Raw genomic sequence first — 23,526 nt, forward strand, 5'->3', positions numbered from 1 at the left:
GACACAGGAAAACAAATACTGCATGATCTCACTTATGTGTAGAATAAAACAAATTCATCTCATAGTAACAGGGACTATCATGATAGTTACTAGGAGGTGGGGGCTAGGGAGATTTTGGTCAAAGGATACAACATTTCAGATAGAAAAATAAGTTTAAGAAATTTATCATTAAACATGGTGACTTTAATTAGTAACATTGTATTGTGTTCTTGAAAATCACTAGGAGAGTAGATTTTAAGTGTTCTCACCACAAAAACATGACTAGTATGTGAGGTGATACATATGTTGATTGGCTTAGTTTGGCCATTCCATAGTACGTGTATGTTTCATAACATCACGTTGTATACAATGTTTGTGCAATTTTTATTTGTTGATTAAAAATAAGTAAATTTTACAAATATATACTCTTATTTAAGCTAAAATTATTAATTGTTATATTATTTTCAGTTATTTTCATAAGTTTTCATTTTAATTTTAAAATAAAAAGCTTAGTGATGGTCTTGCCCACATAGGAAAAAGTGTAGAAAAATATCTAAAGTCTAGGACTAGGATTTATACTTACTCTATAAAATCCCAAAATGCTCAAAATCACTAATTGTCAGATAAATACATATTAAAGCCACAGTAAGATATATCATACATCAGTCAGAATGGCTATTATTAAAAAATCAATAAACATAGCAGGTGTTGATGAGGCTGCAGAGAAAACAGTTTATACACTGTCGATGGGACTGTAACTTATTACAGCTTCTATGGAAAACAGTATAGTAATTCCTCAAACAACCGAAAATAGAACTACTATTTGGTCCAGCAATCCCACTACTGGTTATCGACAAAAAGGAAAAAAAAAATCTTTATAAAAAGAAGATACCTGCAATTGTATGTTGATCACACAATAGCAAAGATCAACCTAAATGGCAATCAATGAATAATTGGGTAAATATAATGGGGTGTATATACACTGTGCAATACTATTCAGTCATAAAAAATAATGAAATTATGTCTTTTGCAGCAACATGGTTGGAACTGGAGGCCATTAAGTGATACAACTGAGAAACGAAGTCATTACCACATGTTCTCACTTATAAGTGGGAGTTAAAATAATGTGTATCCATGGACATAGAATGTGGAATAATAGACATTGGAGACTTGAAAGGATAGGAGGGTAGGTGATGAAAAATTACTTAATGGGTACAACATACATTAATCAGACAATAATAGCTACACTAAAACCCCAGATATCACCACTATTCAATATATCCATGTAATAAAATTGCACTTGTACCCCTTACATTTATTTTTTTATCTCTCAGTTGTTATTTTATTATTATAAAGTACTCCACTTGGTTTTTAATATTTTAATGTTTTGATAATGTTTAAATATTAAAGCAGAACATTTCTTTGATGCCTAGTCTGTTTGTCATAGATAACTTTTGTTATTTTGAGGTATGTTTCTTCAACATCTAGTTAACAAACATTGAAGAAACAAACGTACCTCAGAATAATAAAAGCTATTTATGACAAACCCACAAACAACATCATACTGAATGGGTAAGAGGTCAAACCATTCTTGAGAACTGGAACAAGATAAAAACACCCACTCTCACTCCTCCTACTCAACATAGTACTGGAAGTCCCAGCCAGAGCAATCAGGGAAAAGAAAGAAATAAAAGGGATCCAAATAGCAAAAGAAGAAGTCAGACTATGTATCTTCACTGACAATATGATTCTATACCTAGAAAATCCTAAAGACTCTGCCAAAAGTCTCCTAGAACTCATAAATGACTTAAGTAAAGTTTCAGGGTACAAAATCAGTGTACAAAAACCAGTAGCCTTTCTATACACCAACAATGTCCAGATCGAGAGTGAAATCAAAAACACAATCTCACTTACAATAGCCACAAAAAAATGAAATACCTAGGAATACAGCTAACCAAGGAAGCAAACGATCTCAATAAGGAGAACTACAAACCACTGCGGAAAGAAATCAGAGATAACACTAATAAATGGAAAAACATTCCATACTTGTAGATTGGAAGAATCAATATCATAAAAATAGCCATAGTGTCCAAAGCAATTAACACATTCATTTCTATTTGTCTGAAATTACTAATGATATTCTTCACAAAATTAGAAAAAAAACTATTCTAAACTTCAAATGGAACCAAAAAAGAGCCCAAATAGCCAAAGCAATCCTAAGCAAAAAGAACAAAGCTAGAGGCATCACACTACCTGACTTTGAGCTATACCATAAAGCCACATTAACGAAAACGTTTTAGTACTGGTACAAAAAAAAGAAAAAAAATAATAATGACACATAGACCAATGGAATGGAATAGAAAACTCAGAAGTCAAGCCACACACCTACAATCATCTGATCTTCAAAAAGCCTGGCAAAAACAAGCACTGGGAGAAAGACACTCTCTTCAATAAATGTTCTTGGGTGTAACTGGGTAGCCACATGCAGAAGATTGAAGCTGGACCTCTGCCTTTCACTATATACAAAAATTAACTATAAATAATCTCTTATACTGCCCTGTAGTAATAATGTTCTCGACAAAATAGATGTACTATTCACCATAACAACTTCTGCAAACATCAAGCTTTACTTTGCCCTCTAATTACCCCTTAAAGATGTAGATAGCACCACACTGACCTCATCATACAACTCTCAAAGTAAAGAAGAAAATGGATGACAGTATGATATTGCAGTGATAAGATAAAAGAGGAAACATTATTAAGGAGCTTTAAAGCAGAATTATATATCAAAGTGTCAGTTTAGATAAAAATATTCATCCATTTGCTAGTATAGGATGTATTTGAGGACAGGAAAAGTTAAATTTGTAGTTTCTTTATAACAAACGCTCCGAAAACACCCAGAAAACTTGATGGGGTGTCTTTTCAGCAATTTCCTGATAGGTTTTCTCTTCCAATTCCCTGAATGCTATAAAAGGGAACTGGGATTTACTGATAATAATTACAGGGAAAAAATCTCTCAATTTTTACAATGCGCACAGATGGAACACTACCAATATAAAAGGTAGTTTGTTTCTTCTGTACTAAGCTAGGGAAATGTTACAACTGGTATATTTTTGTGCCTTGCATTTTAACATGCCAGCAATATTTATTTAACTCTTATTGACAGATCATTAGACAGATAAGAAATTAGGGAAGAAAAGGTAAAATACATATAGTTCAAATTAAGTTAAACTTGAAGCTCTGTGAAAGGTGTTCTGTTTTTTCACCTAGCTGAATCTGAAATCAATTGAGGTCATAGACGGAATGTAAATAAGGAACAGTGTGTATGGACAGGATGGGAAGCGAGCAGTGCACTGTTGAGTTTTATCATATTGCTAATCTGTTACATAGTGGTTTTATTTTATTCCTACCGCTGTACTTCTACTGTACTTAATTAGGTAGTGCATAAGTGCTCATCATATTCATTTTCTAAAAAAGGTTGTCTGCATGTAAACTGTTGTAGTTTGGATAAGGTACTTTAAAAATCTTCCCCAGAGAGCTTAAAAAATGACTTCCCTAAAAATTTTCCTGAGTGCTAATAAAATGAATTCCAATCTATTTTCAGGTCATACCCTTCTGTTCTTTTCTGCTTCACTTAGACAACTATATTTAATCATTATAAAAAGATGGAGTCCAGTTCCTTAAATCCTCATCTTCTTAGAATTCATATTTATAAGAATTCTGAATGTTGTCAAATAGAGTTTGACATAACATCATTGTTAACTAGTGAATACAAATACTTATATAAATAGAATATGAAAATGTGATTTAATACAATCAATTCTACTCAACAAACAGTCTTGCCAGACATAACACATACTCTAAAATCAACTACACAATCGGCCATAAAAGAATCCTCAGCAAATCCAAAAAAACCAACATCATATCAACCACACTCTCAGACCACAGAACAATAAAAATAGAAATAAATATTAAGAAAATTGTTCAAAATCATACAGTTACATGGAAATGAACCCACTCCTAAATGACTTTTGGATAAACAATGAAATTAAGGCAGAAATCAAGAAATTATTTGAAACTGATGAGAACAAAGATATAATATACCAGAATCTCTAGGACACAGCTAAAGCAGTGTTAAGAGGGAATTTTATAGTGCTAAATGCCCACATCAAAAAGTTAGAAAGATCTCAAATTAACAGCCTAACATCACACCTAGAGTAACTAGAGAAACCAGAACAAACCAACCCCAAAACTAGCAGAAGACAAAGTAACCAAAATCAGAGCTGAACTGAAGGAAATTTAGACATGAAAAACCAGACAAAAGATCAACAAATTCAGGGACTTGTTTTTTGAAAGAATAAGATAGATAGCATGCTACCTAGACCAATAAATAAAAAAAGAAGATCCAAGTAAGCACAATTAGAAATGACAAAGGGGGTGTTACCACCATCTCCACAGGCAAACAAAAACCCCTCAGAGAGTACTATGAACACCTCTATGCACAAAAACTAGAAAACCTAGAGAAAATGGATAAATTCCTAGAAATATACAATCTCCCAAGATTGATCCTGGAAGAAATTGAATCCTGAACAGACCAATAGGAAGTTCTGAAACTGAATCAGTAATACACAGCATACCAACCAGAAAAAGCCCAAGATCAGATGGATTCATGACCAAATTTGCCCAGATATGTAAAGAAGAACTGGTACCATTCCTACTGAAACTATTCCAAAAAAATGGAAAAGGAGGGACTCCTCCCTAACTCATTCTATGAGGCCAGCATCATCTGATACCAAAACCTGGCAGAAAGACAACAAAAAAGAAAACTTCAAGCCAACACCCTTTATACACATAGATGCAAAATCCTCAACAAAATGTAAACAAACTAAATCCAGCATCACATCAAAAAGCTAATCCATCACGATCAAAAAGGCTTTATCCCTGGGATGCAACATTGGTTCAAATGTACACAAATCAATAATTGTGATTCACCACATAAACAGAACTAAAAACAAAAACTATATGATAATCTCAATAGATGTAGACAAGGCTTTTGATAAAATTAAACATCACTTCATGTTAAAAAAAAATCTCCAACAAACTGGGCATTGAGGAAATGTACTTCAAAATAATAAGAGCCATCTATGAAAAACCCACATCCAACATCATACTGAATGGGCAAAAGCTGGAAGCATTCCCCTTGAAAATGAGAAAAAGACAAGGATGCCGTATCACCACTCCTATTCAACATAGTACTGGATCAGCCAGAGAAATGAGGAAAGAGAAAGAAAGAAAAGGCATCCAAATTAGGAAGAGAGGAAGTCAAACTATCCCTGTTTACAGACTATATAGATCTATACCTAGAAAACCCCATAGTCTGTGTGCAAAAGCTCTTTGATAACTTCAGCAAAGTTTCAGGATACAAAATCAATGCACAAAAATCAGTGGCATTTCCATACACCAACAACGTTCAAGTTGAGAGCCAAATCAAGAATGCAATCTCATTCACAACTGCCACAAAAAGAATAAAATACCTAAGAATACAGCTAACTAGGGAGGCAAAAAGATCTTAACAATCAGAATAACAAAACACTTCTCAAAGAAATCAGAGATGACACAAACAAATGGAAAAACATCCTCTGCTCTTGGATAGGAAGAATTAATATTATTAAAATGGACATACTGCCCAAAGCCATTTACAGATTCAGTATTATTATTATCAAACTACAATTCTTGAAATTCACATGGAACCACAAAAGAGCCCAAATAGCCAAAGCAATACTAAGCAATGCAAAAAACAAAAAAGCCACAAAGCTGGAGGCATCACAGTACGTAACTTCAAACTAAACTATAAGGCTATAGAAACCAAAACAGCGTGATACTGGTACAAAGACAGACACAGAGACCAATGGAACAGAACAGAGAGCCCAGAAATAATGTTGCACACCAACAACCATCTGATCTTCAACAAAGTTGACAAAAACAAGCAATGGAGATAGGGCTTTCTATTCAATAAATGGTGCTGTTATAACTGGCTAGCCATTATGCAGAAGATTGCAACTGGACCCCTTCCTTACACCACATACAAAAATCAACTCAAGATGGACTAAAGACTTAGATACAAATGTTAAAATAAAAAAAAAAAACCCTGAAAGATAATCTAGGAAATAAAAATGAAAGCTGAAACAGAAAGGAAGGTAAAAGACATAGGTTTAGCAAAGACTTCATAATAAAGATATCAAAAGCAATTGCAACAAAACCAAAACCTGACAAATGGGACCTAATTAACTTAAAAAAACTTCAGCACAGCCAAAGAAACTACCAACACAGTAAACAAACAACTTACAGAATCAGAGAAAATATTTGCAATATTTTGGTTTTGCAAATAATAAATCAGTATTTAATATTTGATTTAATGCAATCAATTCTATTCAAGAAACAATTTTTTTTTTTTTTTTGACTAGGCTCACTGCAACCTCCACCTCCCAGGTTCAGGCGATTCTTCCTCCTCAGTCTCCCGAGTAGCTGGAATTACAGGCGCCCGCCACCATGCTGGCTAATTTTTTTATTTTTAGTAGAGACAGAGTTTTGTCATGTTGGCCAGGCTGGTCTCAAACTCCTGGGCTCAAGTGATCCACCCACCTCAGCCTCTCAAAGTGCTGGGATTACAGGATTACGCATCCAGCCCCAACAAACAATTTTTAGGTGTCTACAATGGTCACGATTGATTCTATACTGGACACCAAAATTGGTAGGAAACAGGTGTTCTAGTATTTAGCATAACGAGGGCAGGCAGTAGATTGTTCAACTTCCTTCAGACATGCAAAAACAGATTACATTTTTGGGAACAAGAAAATATGAAATAAGCTAATTTCACTGGGATTAGGAATAAGGCTATAGTTGGCTGTAAGGATATAAAAAATATGTACAAAATTAAATACAAAAGTGAGGTAAAAATACAGAAAAAAGGAAAGACATCAAATATAATAAAGAGGAAAAAAATGAAAGCTGAAACAGAAAGGAAGGTAAAACTTTTGATTTCATGATGTCTCAGGTAGTGGTAGGCAAATCAAACTTCAGTTTTAGCTACTTAGGAAAGAAAATAAGAAGAATTTTTAAAAAATAAAAAAAAGGGAAAGAAGAAAAAGAACAAAATGCTAAATATAGTTTGTAGGAAAACTGGGAATGCATTATTGACTTTAACCACATAACAGCAATTGTTTAACAAAGAAGGCTGTATCTTAAGCTTTGTATATCTAAAGATATATGTTTATTGCGTAGGTAATCAATTTCAAATGAAATAAGTACCTCCAGAGAATCTCTTAAGAACTACAGTTTTTCATTTTGTATCACATATTGTTCCCTTCATTGCAGTAGGTCTGACAAACACTTTGAGCAGTCAATGCCAGGATTTTGTCATTATATAAATTCATGACTCTAGTATTGTAAGACATTTTTTGTGATACACTTCAGTGTTGTCCCAAATCCCATGATCATTTAGTTTTTGATAACAAATATAAAGTTGAGTATTTTCAACAGAATCCTGAGTCAATTTTCAAAATTTAAACACATTTAACTTGAACCAGTTCTTCCTTGGCTTTGCCAGTTAGTCTGCATTTGAGGAACACGGCAAGTTGTTGGCAGATTAAAGTAGAGATGAGGCTCAGATGAGTAGGACATATCGATTGTCATGTCTCAGTAACTTCTAAATTGACAGTTTCCTTTCATATCACAGTGACAGAATTACAAAGCATTACTTACCATTTATTTTTTGTTGGTACACATGCACTGTTGTATTAGATTTTTAAACTGAGCATTATTTGGTAAAATGTTTAGTCACCTCAAAAAGCTAGTAATAAGTCAGTATTTCATGAGTGTTTTCAAAAATACACCCTTAATGGGGACTTCTGCAATACTGTGCAGGAAATACTGACCTATGGCTAGATATAGTTGTTTACAGCTGTTCTACCTAAACTTTGGTTCCTCAAGTATACATCTTTCAAAGGAGGACATGTAGGCCGGGCGCGATGGCTCAAGCCTGTAATCCCAGCGCTCAGCGCTTTGGGAGGCCGAGACGGGCAGATCACAAGGTCAGAAGATCGAGACCATCCTGGCTAACATGGTAAAATCCCATCTCTACTAAAAAATATCAAAAAAAACTAGCCGGGCTTGGTGGCGGGCCCCTATAGTCCCAGCTACTGGGGAGGCTGAGCCAGGAGAATGGCGTAAACCTGGGAGGCGGAGCTTGCAGTGAGCTGAGATCTGGCCACTGCACTCCAGCCTGGGCGACAGAGAAAGACTCCATCTCAAAAAAAAAAAAAGGAGGACACGTAGTACCTTATGAAAGGAAATTTGAGTTACAAAATTTATTTCCTGAAATTTTACATTTCTTCTTCTAACATTGCCACTGACAGAACAGGAAGTGAGGACTCACAGGAGTAAAGGTTTAGGAAAAGACACAGATCTCATAAATGTGGCATATGGGAGGCACAATATATCAAAATCTCATACTTATATTTTCATTTAGACCTCATAATAACTGTATAAAGCTGATATTACCACCTTTTATAGTTTCCACATCTCTCCAACTTTCAGGTCTTTACTCATATTCTCCACCCACTTGGTGCAGTGATGAAACATTTTACATAATCCCTTATTGACCCAAATTTAGGGATCACATACAGAAAGGAAGAGAATAATGGGAGAAAATGCCACCCTCTTATTGTTTTCTTTAAAAATAATTTTGTCTTCAGGATTCTTCTACCTCGTTATTCTGGGTACCTATTCAATTTCTTGACACTGTTTGCTTATAGATAAGGCAATAGCCACAACTAATTATGAAGCACTGCTAAGACACATGACTCTATTCACTAATACATCATTTTTCTGCCTAACATTCATTCTGTGGACACCGTCGTCATATAGCTGTGCACGACGTTACACTACTGATTCTTCTTCCACCCAACTGTGCTTTAAAACTGTCCATGTGTCATCATTCCCACTGCCACCATTCTAGTGTAAGCTTCCACCATCTTTTGCCAAGGCCATTATAATAGCCTATTTTCTAACTAGTTTCCTATGTACACCATTGGTCCATGATAATTAGTATTCCAAACAATGTTCATAGGGATGCTTATAAAATGTGAATCACTCACATCATTCTTCTGCTGAATACTCTCCAATGGCTTTGTCTGGCAATTCTACAGAAATCTAATCCTCTAATAAAATCTTTGTCCAAAATCTGACTCCCATGTATTTGTCAAACTTTGTCTCCTCTCCCGCAGTGTGCTGGCATTGGTGTTTTCTGGCTTGTGAGAGCTGAATATTCAAGGGTTTTTCAAGCCACTGATATCATATTGGTAACTTGACACTGGCTGTGGTAGGAATATGTACACCACAGATATCAGTAACTGCTGCAAATCAGAACCCTTTTTTGGTCTTTGTTGATTCATTTTGGAGAGCTAGTGTTATTTATTTACCAGCACATCACTGTTACTATTGCTTGTTGCCTTGATTACAGTGTTCCATCGACACTGGTTTTGTCTGACCTTCCACATGTAGGCTTACTCCCTCACTTTAGCATCTCTGCCCTTTCTGTTCTCCTGTCTGGATGCTCCTCCCTTGGATCTTTACATGGCTGACATTTCCAGTCTCAATCCAAAGGTCATTTCCCAGAGTGGCTTCCATGACGATCTTAATCAAAAGACCACTGTAGGTTACTCCAGTGTCTCTATAGCATCAATCCTTTCCCTGAAACCTAGTAAAGCACCTTTAAAGTCACCTGCTTCCCTGGCAGCTAGATTGTATTTGGTTGAAAGCCACAGAAAACCAAACAGTGAAGCATATATTTTTTCTCACAGACAAGAATCATGGGGTTGGACATTAGGCCTGTGTCCTTTCCTTCTTCCTACTCCACCATCCTTAGCACTTGGCAGTTATCTTCATGAATACAAAATGGGAATTTTACCTCCAAGGCACTTCAAGGCATTATAACTGTGAAAAGAAAGGGGAAAGAGGAAGGGCACAAAGACGAAAATATTGAAGGCTTGTGCCAGCAGTTTGTCCATTTCAAAGGCCTTCCTGGAAGCCATACCCGGTGACTTTATACTTAAAACAACTTGGCAAAATTGTAGTAGAGTCTGGAAAAAGAAGTGCATTCTCTTTTCAGTTTCTGTAGTTAAAGATGGCAAGGGATTTGAGGGTTGTGGATGGCTTTGGGATAGATAATTCATATTGTTAGCTTGAGTGCTCAACACATTTTGTGGAATTAGTGAACAGTAACTTTAAATGACCCAGCTGCATCATTATCCACGTTCCAGCTTTGGATGTGTCATAAGTCAAATTCCACAGTCTAAATGTCAATGGGGTTAATGAAAACTCATCATTAAAGAATGAAAAGAGAATTGAACTCCTCTAGATCATTGTAAGCTCATCTCTTTTAAATTCTAATATTTTTAAGTTCCAATATTTTGTTCTTGTTTTTGTTTTGTTTATAACGTTCCAGCTATTTCGGAGGAAGTCTTTTGACAATGTGGAACTTTACTATCAGGCAATTGATGATGTTGTGATCATCTTTCAATGATCCACTGTTATCACTATAAACACATTGGTAATACTGTAATGTAATATGAGGCTTTTAGCAGTGTTATAGCTGTTTACCCAAGCTCACAATGGTCCATGTTGCTGTATCTAAAAAAAAACTTGCCATATCTTTATTGTTTTATTTTGAATCCCTTTTCTGTGGCAGGGTAGAGGAATAAACAAGAGCGCAGGCACTGGAGTCAAACACAGCTGGTTTTGGATTCTGGCCTCTCCATTGTTAGCTTTATAGCTTTGGGCCAGATGATTCATCTTTCTGAGCCTTAGTTGTTTTTATCTTTCTTTAACTGTGTAGTATAAATAAGAGTAATCTCTCGATATAATAGTAAGGATTTTACATGGTGATCTAAATAAGACAAGTAAGCACTGAATAAATGATGGCCATTAACTCACTTCGTTCTGGACTATGTATTAAACTCAGTGACCTGTAGAGTGCATTTGTGAACCACTTCCTGCATCAGAATCATCTGAGATGAGTACTAAAAGAACAGATTTTAAGGCTCCACTTCTGCCTCTCTTTTTTTACGTCTCAGTTTTTAATATCCCCTTATATGTAGTTTTGCTTTCTGCAGTTTCACTTTCCAAAATTTCAGTTACCCTCAGTCAATCGCAATCCAAAATTATTAAATTGAAAATTCCAGAAATAAGCAATGCATAAATTTTAAATTGTGCACCATTCTAATCTGGCACCATCACAGTCCATCCTGCCCACATCTTCCCTTTGTCCAGGATATCCGTACACTACCTACCTGTTAGTCACTTAGAAGCCATCTCAGTTATCAGCTCAACTGTCACAGTATCACAGTGCTTATGTTCAAGCAACTCTTATTTTACTAATCATGGCCACAAAGTGCAAGAACAGTGATGCCGACAATTTGGATATGGCAAAGAGAACCCATAAAGTGCTTCCTTTAAGTAAAAAGGTGAAACAGATCAACTTAATAGGGAAAGAAAAAAAAAAAGTCAGATGCTGAGGTCACTAAGATCTGCTGTAATAATGAATCTTCTATCCATGAAATTGTGAAGAAGGAAAAAGAAATTCATGCCGGTGAAGCACCTTAAACTGCAAGTTATGGCCACAGTGCACAGGTGCTTAGTTACAATGGAAAAGGCATTAAATTTGTGAGTAGAAGACATGAACGCAATCATGTTTTGATAGACAACATTTGAGTTTAGTACTAGCTGTGCTTTTAGGAATCCATTGGGGATCTTGGAATGTACTCCCCGAGAATAAGTGAAAACACCTCTAATGGTCCACGGGTAAATTTGTATGTTAACTAAAATTTAAGAACCTCAAGCAAGGACTTGTTGATCAGATTAACTTAGAGAAGGAGAAGTTCCTGGAATGATTTTAAGTGTTTGGATTCCTAAGCCACATCTCCAATGGAGCCCAGATTCTAGAGCCGTATTGCCTAGACTCAAATCCTAGTTCTACTACTTACGAGTTATTTCCTTGGAGAAGCAATTTTAACTCTATGGATCTGAGTTTCCTCCTCCACAAAACAGGGATAATAATAATACCTACCTCCAAGTGCTGTTAAGAGAAGTAAAATGTTTAGAACAAGGACATAATCAACACTATATGTGACAGTAATGAGTATTAGAAGTAACATTGTTATTAGGATTCCCAGTGTGTACCTCAGGGCATCAGTGATTCACAACGTGACTATAGATTATACTCACTGGTGCCTGAAAATCCTGATTCCCAGGCCATGCTCCAGACTGAGGAAGTCAGAAATACAGGTATATATGAGGAGGCAGGATCCAGACATCTGTGTTTTTAGGGCTCCCAGGTAATTCCACTGGGCAGTGAAGGCTATCACGTAAAACTCTCCAGGTGACTCTGATGATCATTGAATACTACTTGTCATAGGTATACTGATAAATAGAATAAAGGTGAATCTTTATTGAGGCGAGAAAGATTAAGAACTCAGCCTCTGACCAAGAAAGCCTACAGCGTACAGAGCTATGGTAAAACTACTGAATGTCAAAGAAGAAGCTTCTAAAAGTAAAGCCATGATTGAAAATAATAATAATAATAATAGGCACAGGGTTTAGAATCACTCAGATCTAGATTCGAAATCCAGATTTCCTACTTGTTAGTGAATTATTTAAACTCTCAATATTTTCCTTGGCATTATAAGGATTGTTATAAGGATAAAAATGGGTTAAAAATGCAAAGCTCTTAGCATACAATGACCTCCATATCATAGATGTTCAGTAAAAGTTTACTACGGTTATTATTGCTTTTAGGAGTAAGGATTAACGGAATGGGAAGTGTGAGGGAGAGCAAAGGGGCAAGTGTAATATGCAAGTATTTGCCTTATGCATTGAGAGAGTGGTATTCATGAGAGGTGGTAGACAATAAGAGTAGGTTCTAGGAAAATAATCCTTCTTGCTTTTGTTGTGCTTACCTGGCAGCCTCTCCAGTTCTTATGTATTATTCCTCTTGATCTGAGTTATACTAGTAAACCCAAACTTCTCTGTTACTAATCAAATGTGATAGAAGTGTTTCATAAAACAAGCATCAGGTAGCCGGGCGAGGTGGCAGGCGCCTGTAGTCCCAGCTACTCGGGAGGCTGAGGCAGGAGAATGGCGTAAACCCAGGAGGCGGAGCTTGCAGTGAGCTGAGATCCGGCCACTGCGCTCCAGCCTGGGCGGCAGAGCGAGACTTAGTCTCAAAAAAAAAAAAAAAAAAACAAGCATCAGGAGGTTCTGAACAAGAACCTAAGGGAACTGTTATAAATAAACCACACACACTTTATTCCAATAGATTTAGGAATAAAAGTATGTTGCTGACTTGAAGCCTTCTTTTGCTTCCTTCTGGAACCTGGCCTTGCAGGTTTCTGATATTCTTACAGAACTTAAGGGAATCAGAATGCTGTTTAACATTCCAGCCTCAAATCCGTTTATCACTCCCACCTATTTGTTTCCAAAACGGCTAGGTTTGGCTGGAGGAACTTGATCTCTCCCACTTCAGGTTTTCAGACTTCCGTTGGCTTTTACCACTCGCTGTGTATCCCTGATATTATACTGCAAGACTCCCTTGGAGGGGCACCCAGTAGATGGCTTAAGGGGTACCCCAAGATGGTATAGGCTCCAATGGGCACTGCTTTTCAGCTGTCTCCCTCTGCTCAGACAGAGAGGGCAAGCAGGTCACCAAGTTCATTGCCTGTGCCACCAGGAAAGAGATGCTAGTCTCCCTTCTTTCAGGCACACCCAGTAGCTACAATTGTTTCTGTCAGAGCCTTCCTTACTTAGTTATTGGAAGAGAAGCAAAAGACCCAGTACTGTGTCAAATTAATGATTTAACAATTCTTTAATTTTCTATTATCTCCCAATGACCTCTTATGAGGACTGGGAAAGGCCTGTGGTGTAATAGAAAAGAGTTGGCTCAGCTTTCATGAGTCTTAATGGAGACATGTCTGGTTTCCTTGATGGCTCTTTTTTGAACAATATTTTTCTCAGCTTTCAATGGTCTTAGAAATTATCTGGAAACTGAAAAGCAAAAATTAAAAAACCAACAACTCGTTTAGTAGATTCCACTCCTAGAGATTTTGGTTTAATTGGTCTGTGGTAGTAGAGCAGGTAAAAAAAAAAAAAAAAAAAAAAAAAAAACAACTTAACGGGTGATTCCAATCAGCAGCCTTTGCTAACGGCCGCCTTAACACTAATTGCTGTCATCTGTGGGCTTTTACGAACCTCCTCAAAGAATCCCATTCAGTACCATGTTACAGACTGTATTAAAGAATACTAGAGGCCGGGCGCGGTGGCTCAAGCCTGTAATCCCAGCACTTTGGGAGGCCGAGACGGGTGGATCACGAGGTCAGGAGATCGAGACCATCCTGGTCTACACAGTGAAACCCCGTCTCAACTAAAAAAAAAAATACAAAAAACTAGCCGGGCGAGATGGCGGGCGCCTGTAGTCCCAGCTACTCGGGAGGCTGAGGCAGGAGAATGGCGTAAACCCGGGAGGCGGAGCTTGCAGTGAGCAGAGATCGCGCCACTGCACTCCAGCCTGGGCAACAGAGCGAGACTCCGTCTCAAAAAAAAAAAAAAGAATACTAGAGAATACAACGGTTTCTGGAATTCTGGAATGAAAGAAACCTAAAAAAAATCATTTTGTTCACTTTTCTCTCTCTGGGATCTGTAAACTAACAACTACAGAATCACTTTGAGCATGTACTTAAAAGGCATATTCTGGGGACTTATCCTTACACCTTCTGAATCAACATTTCTCAAATGGGGTGAGGATTAGGCATCTGCATTTCAATGAGCTCTTCTGGGTGATTCTTAAACACATTCGTGTTAAGAACCAATAATCCGTAGCAGAGGTTCTCAACCCTGGCTGCACTTTAGCATCACCTGAAGGGCTTTAAAAAGCCCCATGCCCAGCCCCCCACTCTGTGCCAATCACATCAGAAACTATCCAGGTGGGACCAACCTAGGCATTTGTGTTTTTGAAAGCCTCTCTGGTTGATTTTAATATGCAGTTAAGGCTGAAAACCACTGTTCTGGAGATTCTGGTTTAATTTGTTTGGCATAGGTCTAAGGCATTAGTAACTTCTAAATGCACCCTAGATAATTTCAATGCACAGCCCGGGTTGAGAACTACTAAAAATATTCAGGTTAGTATCATTTTCAATTTTGTTGGACTTCACCCAGTGTAGTCTCTAATACTCTTCAGCCTGCACATTTAGGCTTGCCTTTCTCTTCTAGTCCAGATCCAAGCAAAGCTGATAATAATCTAGAGTTGTCGATTCACGAGAAGTTACAGGTTCATGCAGACACAGACCTCTAACACCTGCCTTCCTGAGCCAGTCACATCAATCCATCATTCATTCAACAAATGTGCATTAGACACTTGATATTTGTTAGGTATATCCTAAAATGTGTGGTACATCCTAGATGTTAGGTACATCCTAGGATGATATGTGCTAAGACACAGAGATGTGGAATTCTGTGGATGCAATGAATAAGATATTTTGTTTCTGATGTCCGAAGAAGTGTATACATTCACAGAGATCAAGGAGGGAGATGTACCTGCAAACAGAGGGTAGTAATTATTGTAACAGATGAGTGAACAAAGAGCTGTAGAAATGCAGACATGATAGCAACTAAAGCTGCTTCAGAGAGGCAGGGAAGATGTTGTTGAGGAGATGGTTTTTAAGCCAAGTCTGCCCTTACATGGCCTTAAACACTCACCATGATGTGATTTCTGTCTACCTCATCTCTCGCCACTCATCCCTTGCTACTCTCATCCTGTTTTCAGCTTTAGCTATAATAAACGCCTTTTATTTCTTTGAATATCCCACACTCTCTTAACAAGCCTTTGATCTGCATTTATTCCCTTTGTCTGGAACGTTCTTCCCTCTTTCTCCACTTACACCTCCTACCTAGGACTCTGCTTAGCAGTTATTTCCACAAATAGATCCTCCTTGACTTTTTGATGATGATAAATGTCTTTGTTATACATCCATGGACAAGCCTGTAGTGCTTCATTTATAGAACACACCCACTTTATTGCATGTCTATGACTCCTCCCCTTCAACCCTGTGAGTTCCATGAAAGCAAGAGAAAGGAGCTATCTCCTTCACTGCTGTCTCCTGTGCACAGCCCAGGGCTAGCACTACTGAATGAACGAATGAATTGAATTTCAGGAATGGGGAATGCTATGTGCAAGGCATAGGGGTGGAATTCTGTGGCATGTCCTAGCAACAGCAAAAAATTGGGATCGCCCCACTGTAGGATGGACAGGAGGAGATGTTCTGAGATGAGCAAGAAGTCAGCTGTTAAGGGCCTTATATGTAACCCTAAGTGTTCTGAACTTTACTCTGTAGGGAGTGGGAAGCCAGGGAAGGTTTTATGTGCAGGAGAATAATAATTAGGTTTACCCCTGTAATCCCAGCACTTTGGGAGGCCGAGACGGGCGGATCACGAGGTCAGGAGATCGAGACCATCCTGGCGAACACTGTGAAACCCCGTCTCTACTAAAAAATACAAAAAAAAAAAACTAGCCGGGCGAGATGGCGGGCGTCTGTAGTCCCAGCTACTCGGGAGGCTGAGGCAGGAGAATGGCGTGAACCCGGGAGGCGGAGCTTGCAGTGAGCTGAGATCCGGCCACTGTACTCCAGCCCCGGCGACAGAGCAAGACTCCGTCTCAAAAAAAAATAATAATAATAATAATTAGGTTTACCATTCAGGATAATTACTATGGAAGCAATGTGGCAGATGGGCTGAAAAAAGAAGAGTAATTTAAAGGAGATCAGTTAGGAGATGTTCCAGTACTGCACGTGAGAAATGATGAAGACTTCCCTGAGAGTGATGGGGCTCTTTACAAAAGGCAATTCCGAGATAGAATCTACTGCACTTGACGACTATCTGCATGCAAGGGGAGTGTGAAAGACACCATAGTTTTGCTTGAGAAGGTGACTTGTTTGGGGGAAGAAATTTTTGGAAATATGGAACAAAGGAAAAGAAGAGCGAGTTTTAGGGGAAAAAAAAATGAGCTCAGAGAGTTCCATGCATCCATGGGCATCTAGGTAGAATTTTTGTTACTGTTGTTTTAGAGATAGGGTCTCACGCTGTCTCCTAGGCTGGAGTCCAGTGGTGCAATCATGGCTTACTGCAGCCTAGGTAGAGTATTTTTTGCAGTTAGAAATGCATAAAATCTCAGCTTATTGATTGTGGAAGTATCTGGTTTTGTCCAATGGACTATGTAGACTTCCCGTTTATGTACTAAAAGGTAGACTTTAGAAACTGGCAGTGTCACATTGATTCAATGATTTGTGCTACTTTGGCCCACGATTGGCAATCAGAATGACTACTTCAAAGAGAGTCTCCATCAAAGTCACTTTTTGTTGTTTTATTCAGTTAGATACATACACCTATGCTAACCCCACCCAGATTCTGAGGTGCTAACAATTTTATTATAGGTGGCTGTGCTATTATATTTCTTTCTCATTAGATTGTGAGCTTTGAAAGGGGGTATCATATTCTTGTTAAGCTGGCACCAAGCATTAATAACAGAAACCCAAATTACTGGATGGATGGGTGAATGGATAAATTTATGAGCTGATGGCAGGGATGAAGGATGCTTTCTGGAGCTAGGCACTTAGGAATCGAAAACCTCATATCCTATAACATAAATGCCTAAGTGGTTTTTCAGTGAGTTATTTACTGCAGCCACAAGGATAGAAGAGCTCACCCAAAAGTATTTTTAAATGGCCCTTTATTGAAATATTTTCTCTTGGCAATAGGAAATAATCCAGGGAATTTTAAAGTTTATGGCTATAAAAGACTACATGTTTCTTGATACATGAACCTTTGATATTGTTAAATGAAAGAGAAGCATTTAAAATAACTGTTATTGAAAACTCTTGCTTAGTACTGTTCTAAAGGCTGGTAGATGGGCACATGATCAGACTTTTGTTTTAGGAAAATAACTTTGTGGACCATTTGAAGAGGCTGTAGGAGAAGAAATAATTCCAATTGGACAGAGGAGAGATGATGAGGGTCTGGAATAATCCAATGGCAGTGAAACGGGAAAAGTACATTAATTTTATTCACTATGATATACCATACCCTGAGGATACAATGGTAACCAAACCAGACAAGTTCCCACCCTCAAGAAGTTTATAGACAAACTGCAGAGATGCACAGCAATCCATTCATTATAGTAATACATGTAACGTTGTAGCTATGACAAACTGAAATAGGAGAGGAAAAGTTGAACTGAAAGGAAGCATCTCAGAGGTAAAACTGACAGAATTAGTTTTGTTATTGCAGTGTCAGAATAAATAATAGACATGTGTCCAGCTCTTCTTTACTGACATAATATTCAAACTCATTTGTATGACACAAATTACATGAAATCCCATCAAAGAAAATGTATGAAGTGACAAATGTGTGGAACAAGTTAAAATGACCTTTAACCAAACGATGACACCAATAAGCTATGAATATAAATTCTGATTATGTAATTTAATTCCACTTGCTTTTCAATGTCATCATGCAATTGGAATAATAGTACTATAAGCTGATGAGATACAATTTATTCTAGGTTTCTCTATTTTGGTTTTTTTTTCATTCAGATGTTGCAAGAGCAATTGAATTACTGGAAAAACTACAGGAATCTGGAGAAGTACCAGTGCACAAGCTACAATCCCTCAAAAAAGTGCTTCAGAGTGAGTTTTGTACAGCTATTCGAGAGGTATGGCACTAAGATTTTAGTAACTAAATTCAACCATATGTCTTCTTCATAGAAAACATGTCTTTTCTACACAAACAGTTGAAATTGTTAAGATTGGAACTACATTTTAATTTTTTGTTTTTAGCTCCTTGGACAGATGATAAAATATAATTTAGCCTGCTAAATTAGATCCAGCCAGGATTTATACATTCATATAACCAAATGTTGATCTTCTGGTACCAATGAAGGGACTGCCTAGCAGGTGACTGTTGCATGTAGTCTGTGCTATTTAGTGGTCACATGAAGCCAACTAGAAATTCAGGTAGAAATAGTTATCATTAATAGGGGTTGAGGTTGTCTAAAAAGAACATACAATTAATTCTTTCCCAGGTAAATCTGAAGTAGTAACCTCCTACTGACTAAATGTTACTGTCTAAGGCAATGATGGAACATATACAGTTAGGCTGGTATGTCTTTATAACAAATCTACATTGTAATCCTTTCTTCACTAATGGTTTCAAGAAGACTAAGGTGAAATAAGTATGTTGAAATGACTGTTTGAATTTTGTATTGACCTTGAGTGGGATTGACCATTCAACTAAAGAATTTAATTGGTTACAAGATAAGTCACTTGAGATCTATAAACTATATTGTTTTACTTGGTAACCTATTACTCCTTCCCCAACAGGAACCAAGTAATAATTCATTAGTTAGAACCTAAAGTCCATAAATCCATTTGCCCTCCCAAAAGTCCTCAGTGTTGAATTACCTACTGTTGTTCTCTCCAAAGTCTGTTGAAACCAATGACTATCTAGAGAGTTTATTGTAGCATAGGGCAGGCACCTCTCGTGAATGCTTGTGTCACTCCACCTTTCTCTTTACAACTCTTCTTGTGGCTAACGTATATTCTTTTACCTCAACAATACTAGTTTAGTCACTAGGCAGGAAAGATCAAGGTAAAGACATACAAAACTTCTCACTACAGATTTAAACTGGTGCCTATGCAATGCATGTAAAATTTGACCTTTGTTGGAATTTGTTGACTTATGCTGTGCTTGTGCTAAATATTTATCAGGTGAAGTGTTCACTATTTAATTTTTGTTAATATTGAACACAGCTTAAGTATATAACCATAATAACATCTCTAAGTTTTAACCTATGAATTTGATTGAAGGCTGTAAGGAAATTTCTCAGCATACGGATTCTTTGCCATTAGCTTCCCCTCAGTGGGAAAGGTATAAAATATCTCAAAACTGCATAAGCGTCTTCTTGATTACAGTTGTCACTCCTGTGCTCACTCTGTAGACCAAGGCCAAATTTCCTATACTCTGTTTTCTTCCTTCACAGAGTGCCATTGCCCCAAAATTTGGTGACCGTTTTTTCTTCCATTTTAGAGATTCTACCATCTCTTTTATGTCTTAGCATTCTGCTTTCCACAGAAGTAACCAAAGGATAGGATACATCAAATATATACCTCTGCTCATTGAGTACGTGGCTTATGATGAATTCAGAGTGTCTACCACCATGGAACTCACAGTCTAATGGGACAAGACTATGATAAATAAATGTACAATGCAATATCAGAGTGACAAGACTGGAGAGAAATAAGCAGGATTAGAGAGGTCTGATTGAAGCTCTATTATTTAATGTGGTCAGGAACAAAAGCAAATTAATGAAAAAAAGAAAGCAAAAAAGTAATGGAACAGTCACACAAATATCAGGGCTCATAGTATTCCAGGCAGAAGAAATCACAAGTTCAAAAACCGAAAGCTAATATGTGTGCAATAGAGTTAGCAAGGTAGGCTCTCTAGAGGTAGCTGGAGAGGAGAACACATAGGTACAGCAGGCCATATAGTAAGAACATTGTGTTTCTTTCTAAGTATGATAGGAAGCCCCTGGAGAGTTCTGACCTGATTTTATTTGCTTTTGGAAAATGTGTGTCTGGATGCTGTGATGAGACTATAAGTGTAAGTACAAAAGTAGAAACAAAGAGAGACTAGTGATTAAGTAGTGAGTAGATTGAGTGAGAGATGAGATGATAGCAAACTTGGACAAAGGTGGCAGCACTGCAAAATGGGAAGTTGTCTGATTCCAGATATATTTTTTTAGAGCAAAGTCAACAGAAATTATTAATGAACTGGATGGCGATATGGGATGTGAAAGAAAGAAGACCCTATTGAATCTTAGGTTTGGGCTTGAACAATTGAATGAATGATGTTATAATAAAGTGGACTAGTTTTGCAGAAGACTATACAGGAACTCCATTATGGACCTAGTAAGTTGATGATGCTTTTGAGATATCCAAGCAGAGATGTCTAACAGGCATCTAAATCTGAAGGTTGGGGGAGAAGTTGGGTCTGGAAATATAAATGTGGTATGGATATCTGTTCAAATAAACACACCAGCCTTTTTTTCTTTCTTTTTTTTTAGAGTTTGCTAAGGAAAATGAGAATGAAATTAAAATGGAAAGTAAATATGGGGGCTTTGTTTAGGCATTATAAATCCATCTAACAAACTCTTCCCATGGTAAAGTGTGTGTGTCATTGGTAGTCCATAGAAGTCTATAACTGATCTATAGACAGTTTGGCATTTTCACAGGGAAAGCAGATGATGTAATTTATCTACCTTACATTTTATAAATTTGAACTATTAAGATTAATTTTATATTCACAGTAAACTCCTTAGTAATAATTTTGTTCTTAAAGGCAATGCACGTTATACAGGAATTGTAAAAGATTACTTCATCTTGGCTAACATTTTATGCCATTCATATGATATTGTTTATATTTGCTAAGTTTGGAATTTTCTTTATTATTCTTATTGTGTTGATTTACATTTGCTGTGGGAAATAATAATAGTAGCAATATATAAACAATGATTCTGAATAATATTACGAATCTTTCTAGTGAAAAGTTATTCAATTAAAATATAAAATATGAATGCATGTTGCCAGGTAGGTGAAACCAAATGCCAGTAAAGAAAAGTGCAGTTATAAAGTATGATAATAAATGTCTCAAAGTTACCTTTAGTGAGCCTAGAATACTTCCTCTCTTGGTGTCTTGGGTACTGATTGTAATACTGGCCAAAAAAAAAAAAAAAACTTCGAAGTTTTGGTTTTTTATTCAAATAAAGCTCAGAATCTTTGTGGTTATCTGAGTTTTTCGGAAATATTTGCTAGTTAATACTTTCCCTTGTGAAAGTTATTAAATGTTGTCATGCAAAACAGAGAAAAGAACAAAAATGACAGTGGCATCATTCTTAGTTGCACTCAGCAGAGCAAAAAGAGATGCAGGTCACACTTTTGCCAACAAGATTGTAAAACACAAATTATGCTCAAAAAAGAAAGCAGGACAAGCTTTTGCCAAAAATATTTGTATTGCCTTACATAACAGTAGTTAGTATTATTATGTGTTGACATAATTCCATATTTTGCTTTACTTTTGGATGAAACCACTGAATCAGCTCCTGGCATATGTGCAGCACCTATATGAAAAGAATAGTTTGGTAAAATTTTAATTTTTTAACTAGAAATAGATGGCCTTAAAAGAGATTCGAAGCTCCCTTAACTATATTTTTCTATAACCTGTAAGAAAGCATGGAAGTATATGCTAAGGTCAGTACTGAAGGAAGACCATCTACATGTACAACTAAGAAAGGCATTCCTCTGTCAAGAAGTAACTTACACTTGAATGCAAATCCTCACATATCTTTATTCACAGAATACAGACAGTGGTAAGCAACGCTTTTCTTAGTCATGTTTTATTGCTGAAGGATCTCTAAAGACCCCTGATCAATATTTAAATTGCATCTAATCTGTGCAAGTGATTTTAAAGAACATGGCAGAGAAATGGGCTGACACATGATACTACTTTTCTATAATGAGATGTGCTGGCTGATAAGAGCACATTTACACAAGTTTTTGAATGAGAGATGAAATAAATATTTTATGGTACCGATATTCTCAGTAAAGATCATTTCTGTGATTTCAAGTGACTTCAAGCTTTAGCTTCACACTGTATTAATTAGTTGAATTAGCCTAAACATATAAATAGGGTTGAAATATTATGATTATGAAATATTGATTTTTGAATAAAAGAATTCCCTAAGAGAACTGAATTGCAGTGCAAATAGCTTAATTGTCAAGAGTTAGACTTTGCCCCAAAACTTCATGTTCTTTGTGCCTCAGAGAAAGAAATCAATAAATGTATAAGAGATCATATTTTAGGAAGACATCTAATACAAAGAATACAAAGAATACAGAGTACAAAGGAATTATTGTGGCAACCAAAGTAATAAAAAAAATAACAATCTGTGTACTATCATCATCTTCCAAGTTGTAAAATGAATTATTCATGCTCCTGCTTTTCAGGATGACATGCTCATTGACCTGGAGGGTGACATACTGCTAACAGTGGTCTGTTGTAAGGACTTACTTGCACATTTATAACTGCTATATGCAGGTTTGAAGCAAAAATGCAGAACAAAATGTCATAATCACCAAAAACTGCCTTTTTTGGCTAATCAGCAAATTGAATGCTAGTATTTTCTAAAGTAGTAGAACTATAGAATAAGAAAATAAATCAACCCTATATGGAATGACTGTCATTTTGTGATAGTAGGATTTCAAAATTGGCCTGGTTCTCTACTTCTTTGTGCATGCTACAGTTGAATTTCTCCATTCTCTCTAAAGCTATCTATGGTGATAACTGCTTTAGCTAATCACATGTGAGTGGAAGAAGCTATATGTTTCACTTCTT

General features: G+C 36.7%; 1 protein-coding gene across 2 annotated transcripts in view; it reads left to right on the forward strand.

Annotated features, from left to right (window-relative positions):
- The window catches only part of LIN7A (lin-7 homolog A, crumbs cell polarity complex component), a 151,650-nt gene that overhangs the window by 34,287 nt on the left and 93,837 nt on the right, over nt 1-23,526 (forward strand). Inside the window, exon 2 of one of the 2 annotated variants that reach the window (XM_033221158.1) lies at nt 18,672-18,790. In XM_033221158.1, coding sequence (XP_033077049.1) covers nt 18,672-18,790 — 119 coding nt within the window. Of the gene's footprint in view, nt 1-18,671; nt 18,791-23,526 lie in introns of those variants that run through there. The other variant, XM_033221159.1, reaches the window with a different exon arrangement.

The sequence above is a fragment of the Trachypithecus francoisi genome, unplaced genomic scaffold (genome assembly GCF_009764315.1).
Source record: "Trachypithecus francoisi isolate TF-2019V2 unplaced genomic scaffold, Tfra_2.0 Lachesis_group11, whole genome shotgun sequence".
Taxonomy (NCBI): domain Eukaryota; kingdom Metazoa; phylum Chordata; class Mammalia; order Primates; family Cercopithecidae; genus Trachypithecus; species Trachypithecus francoisi.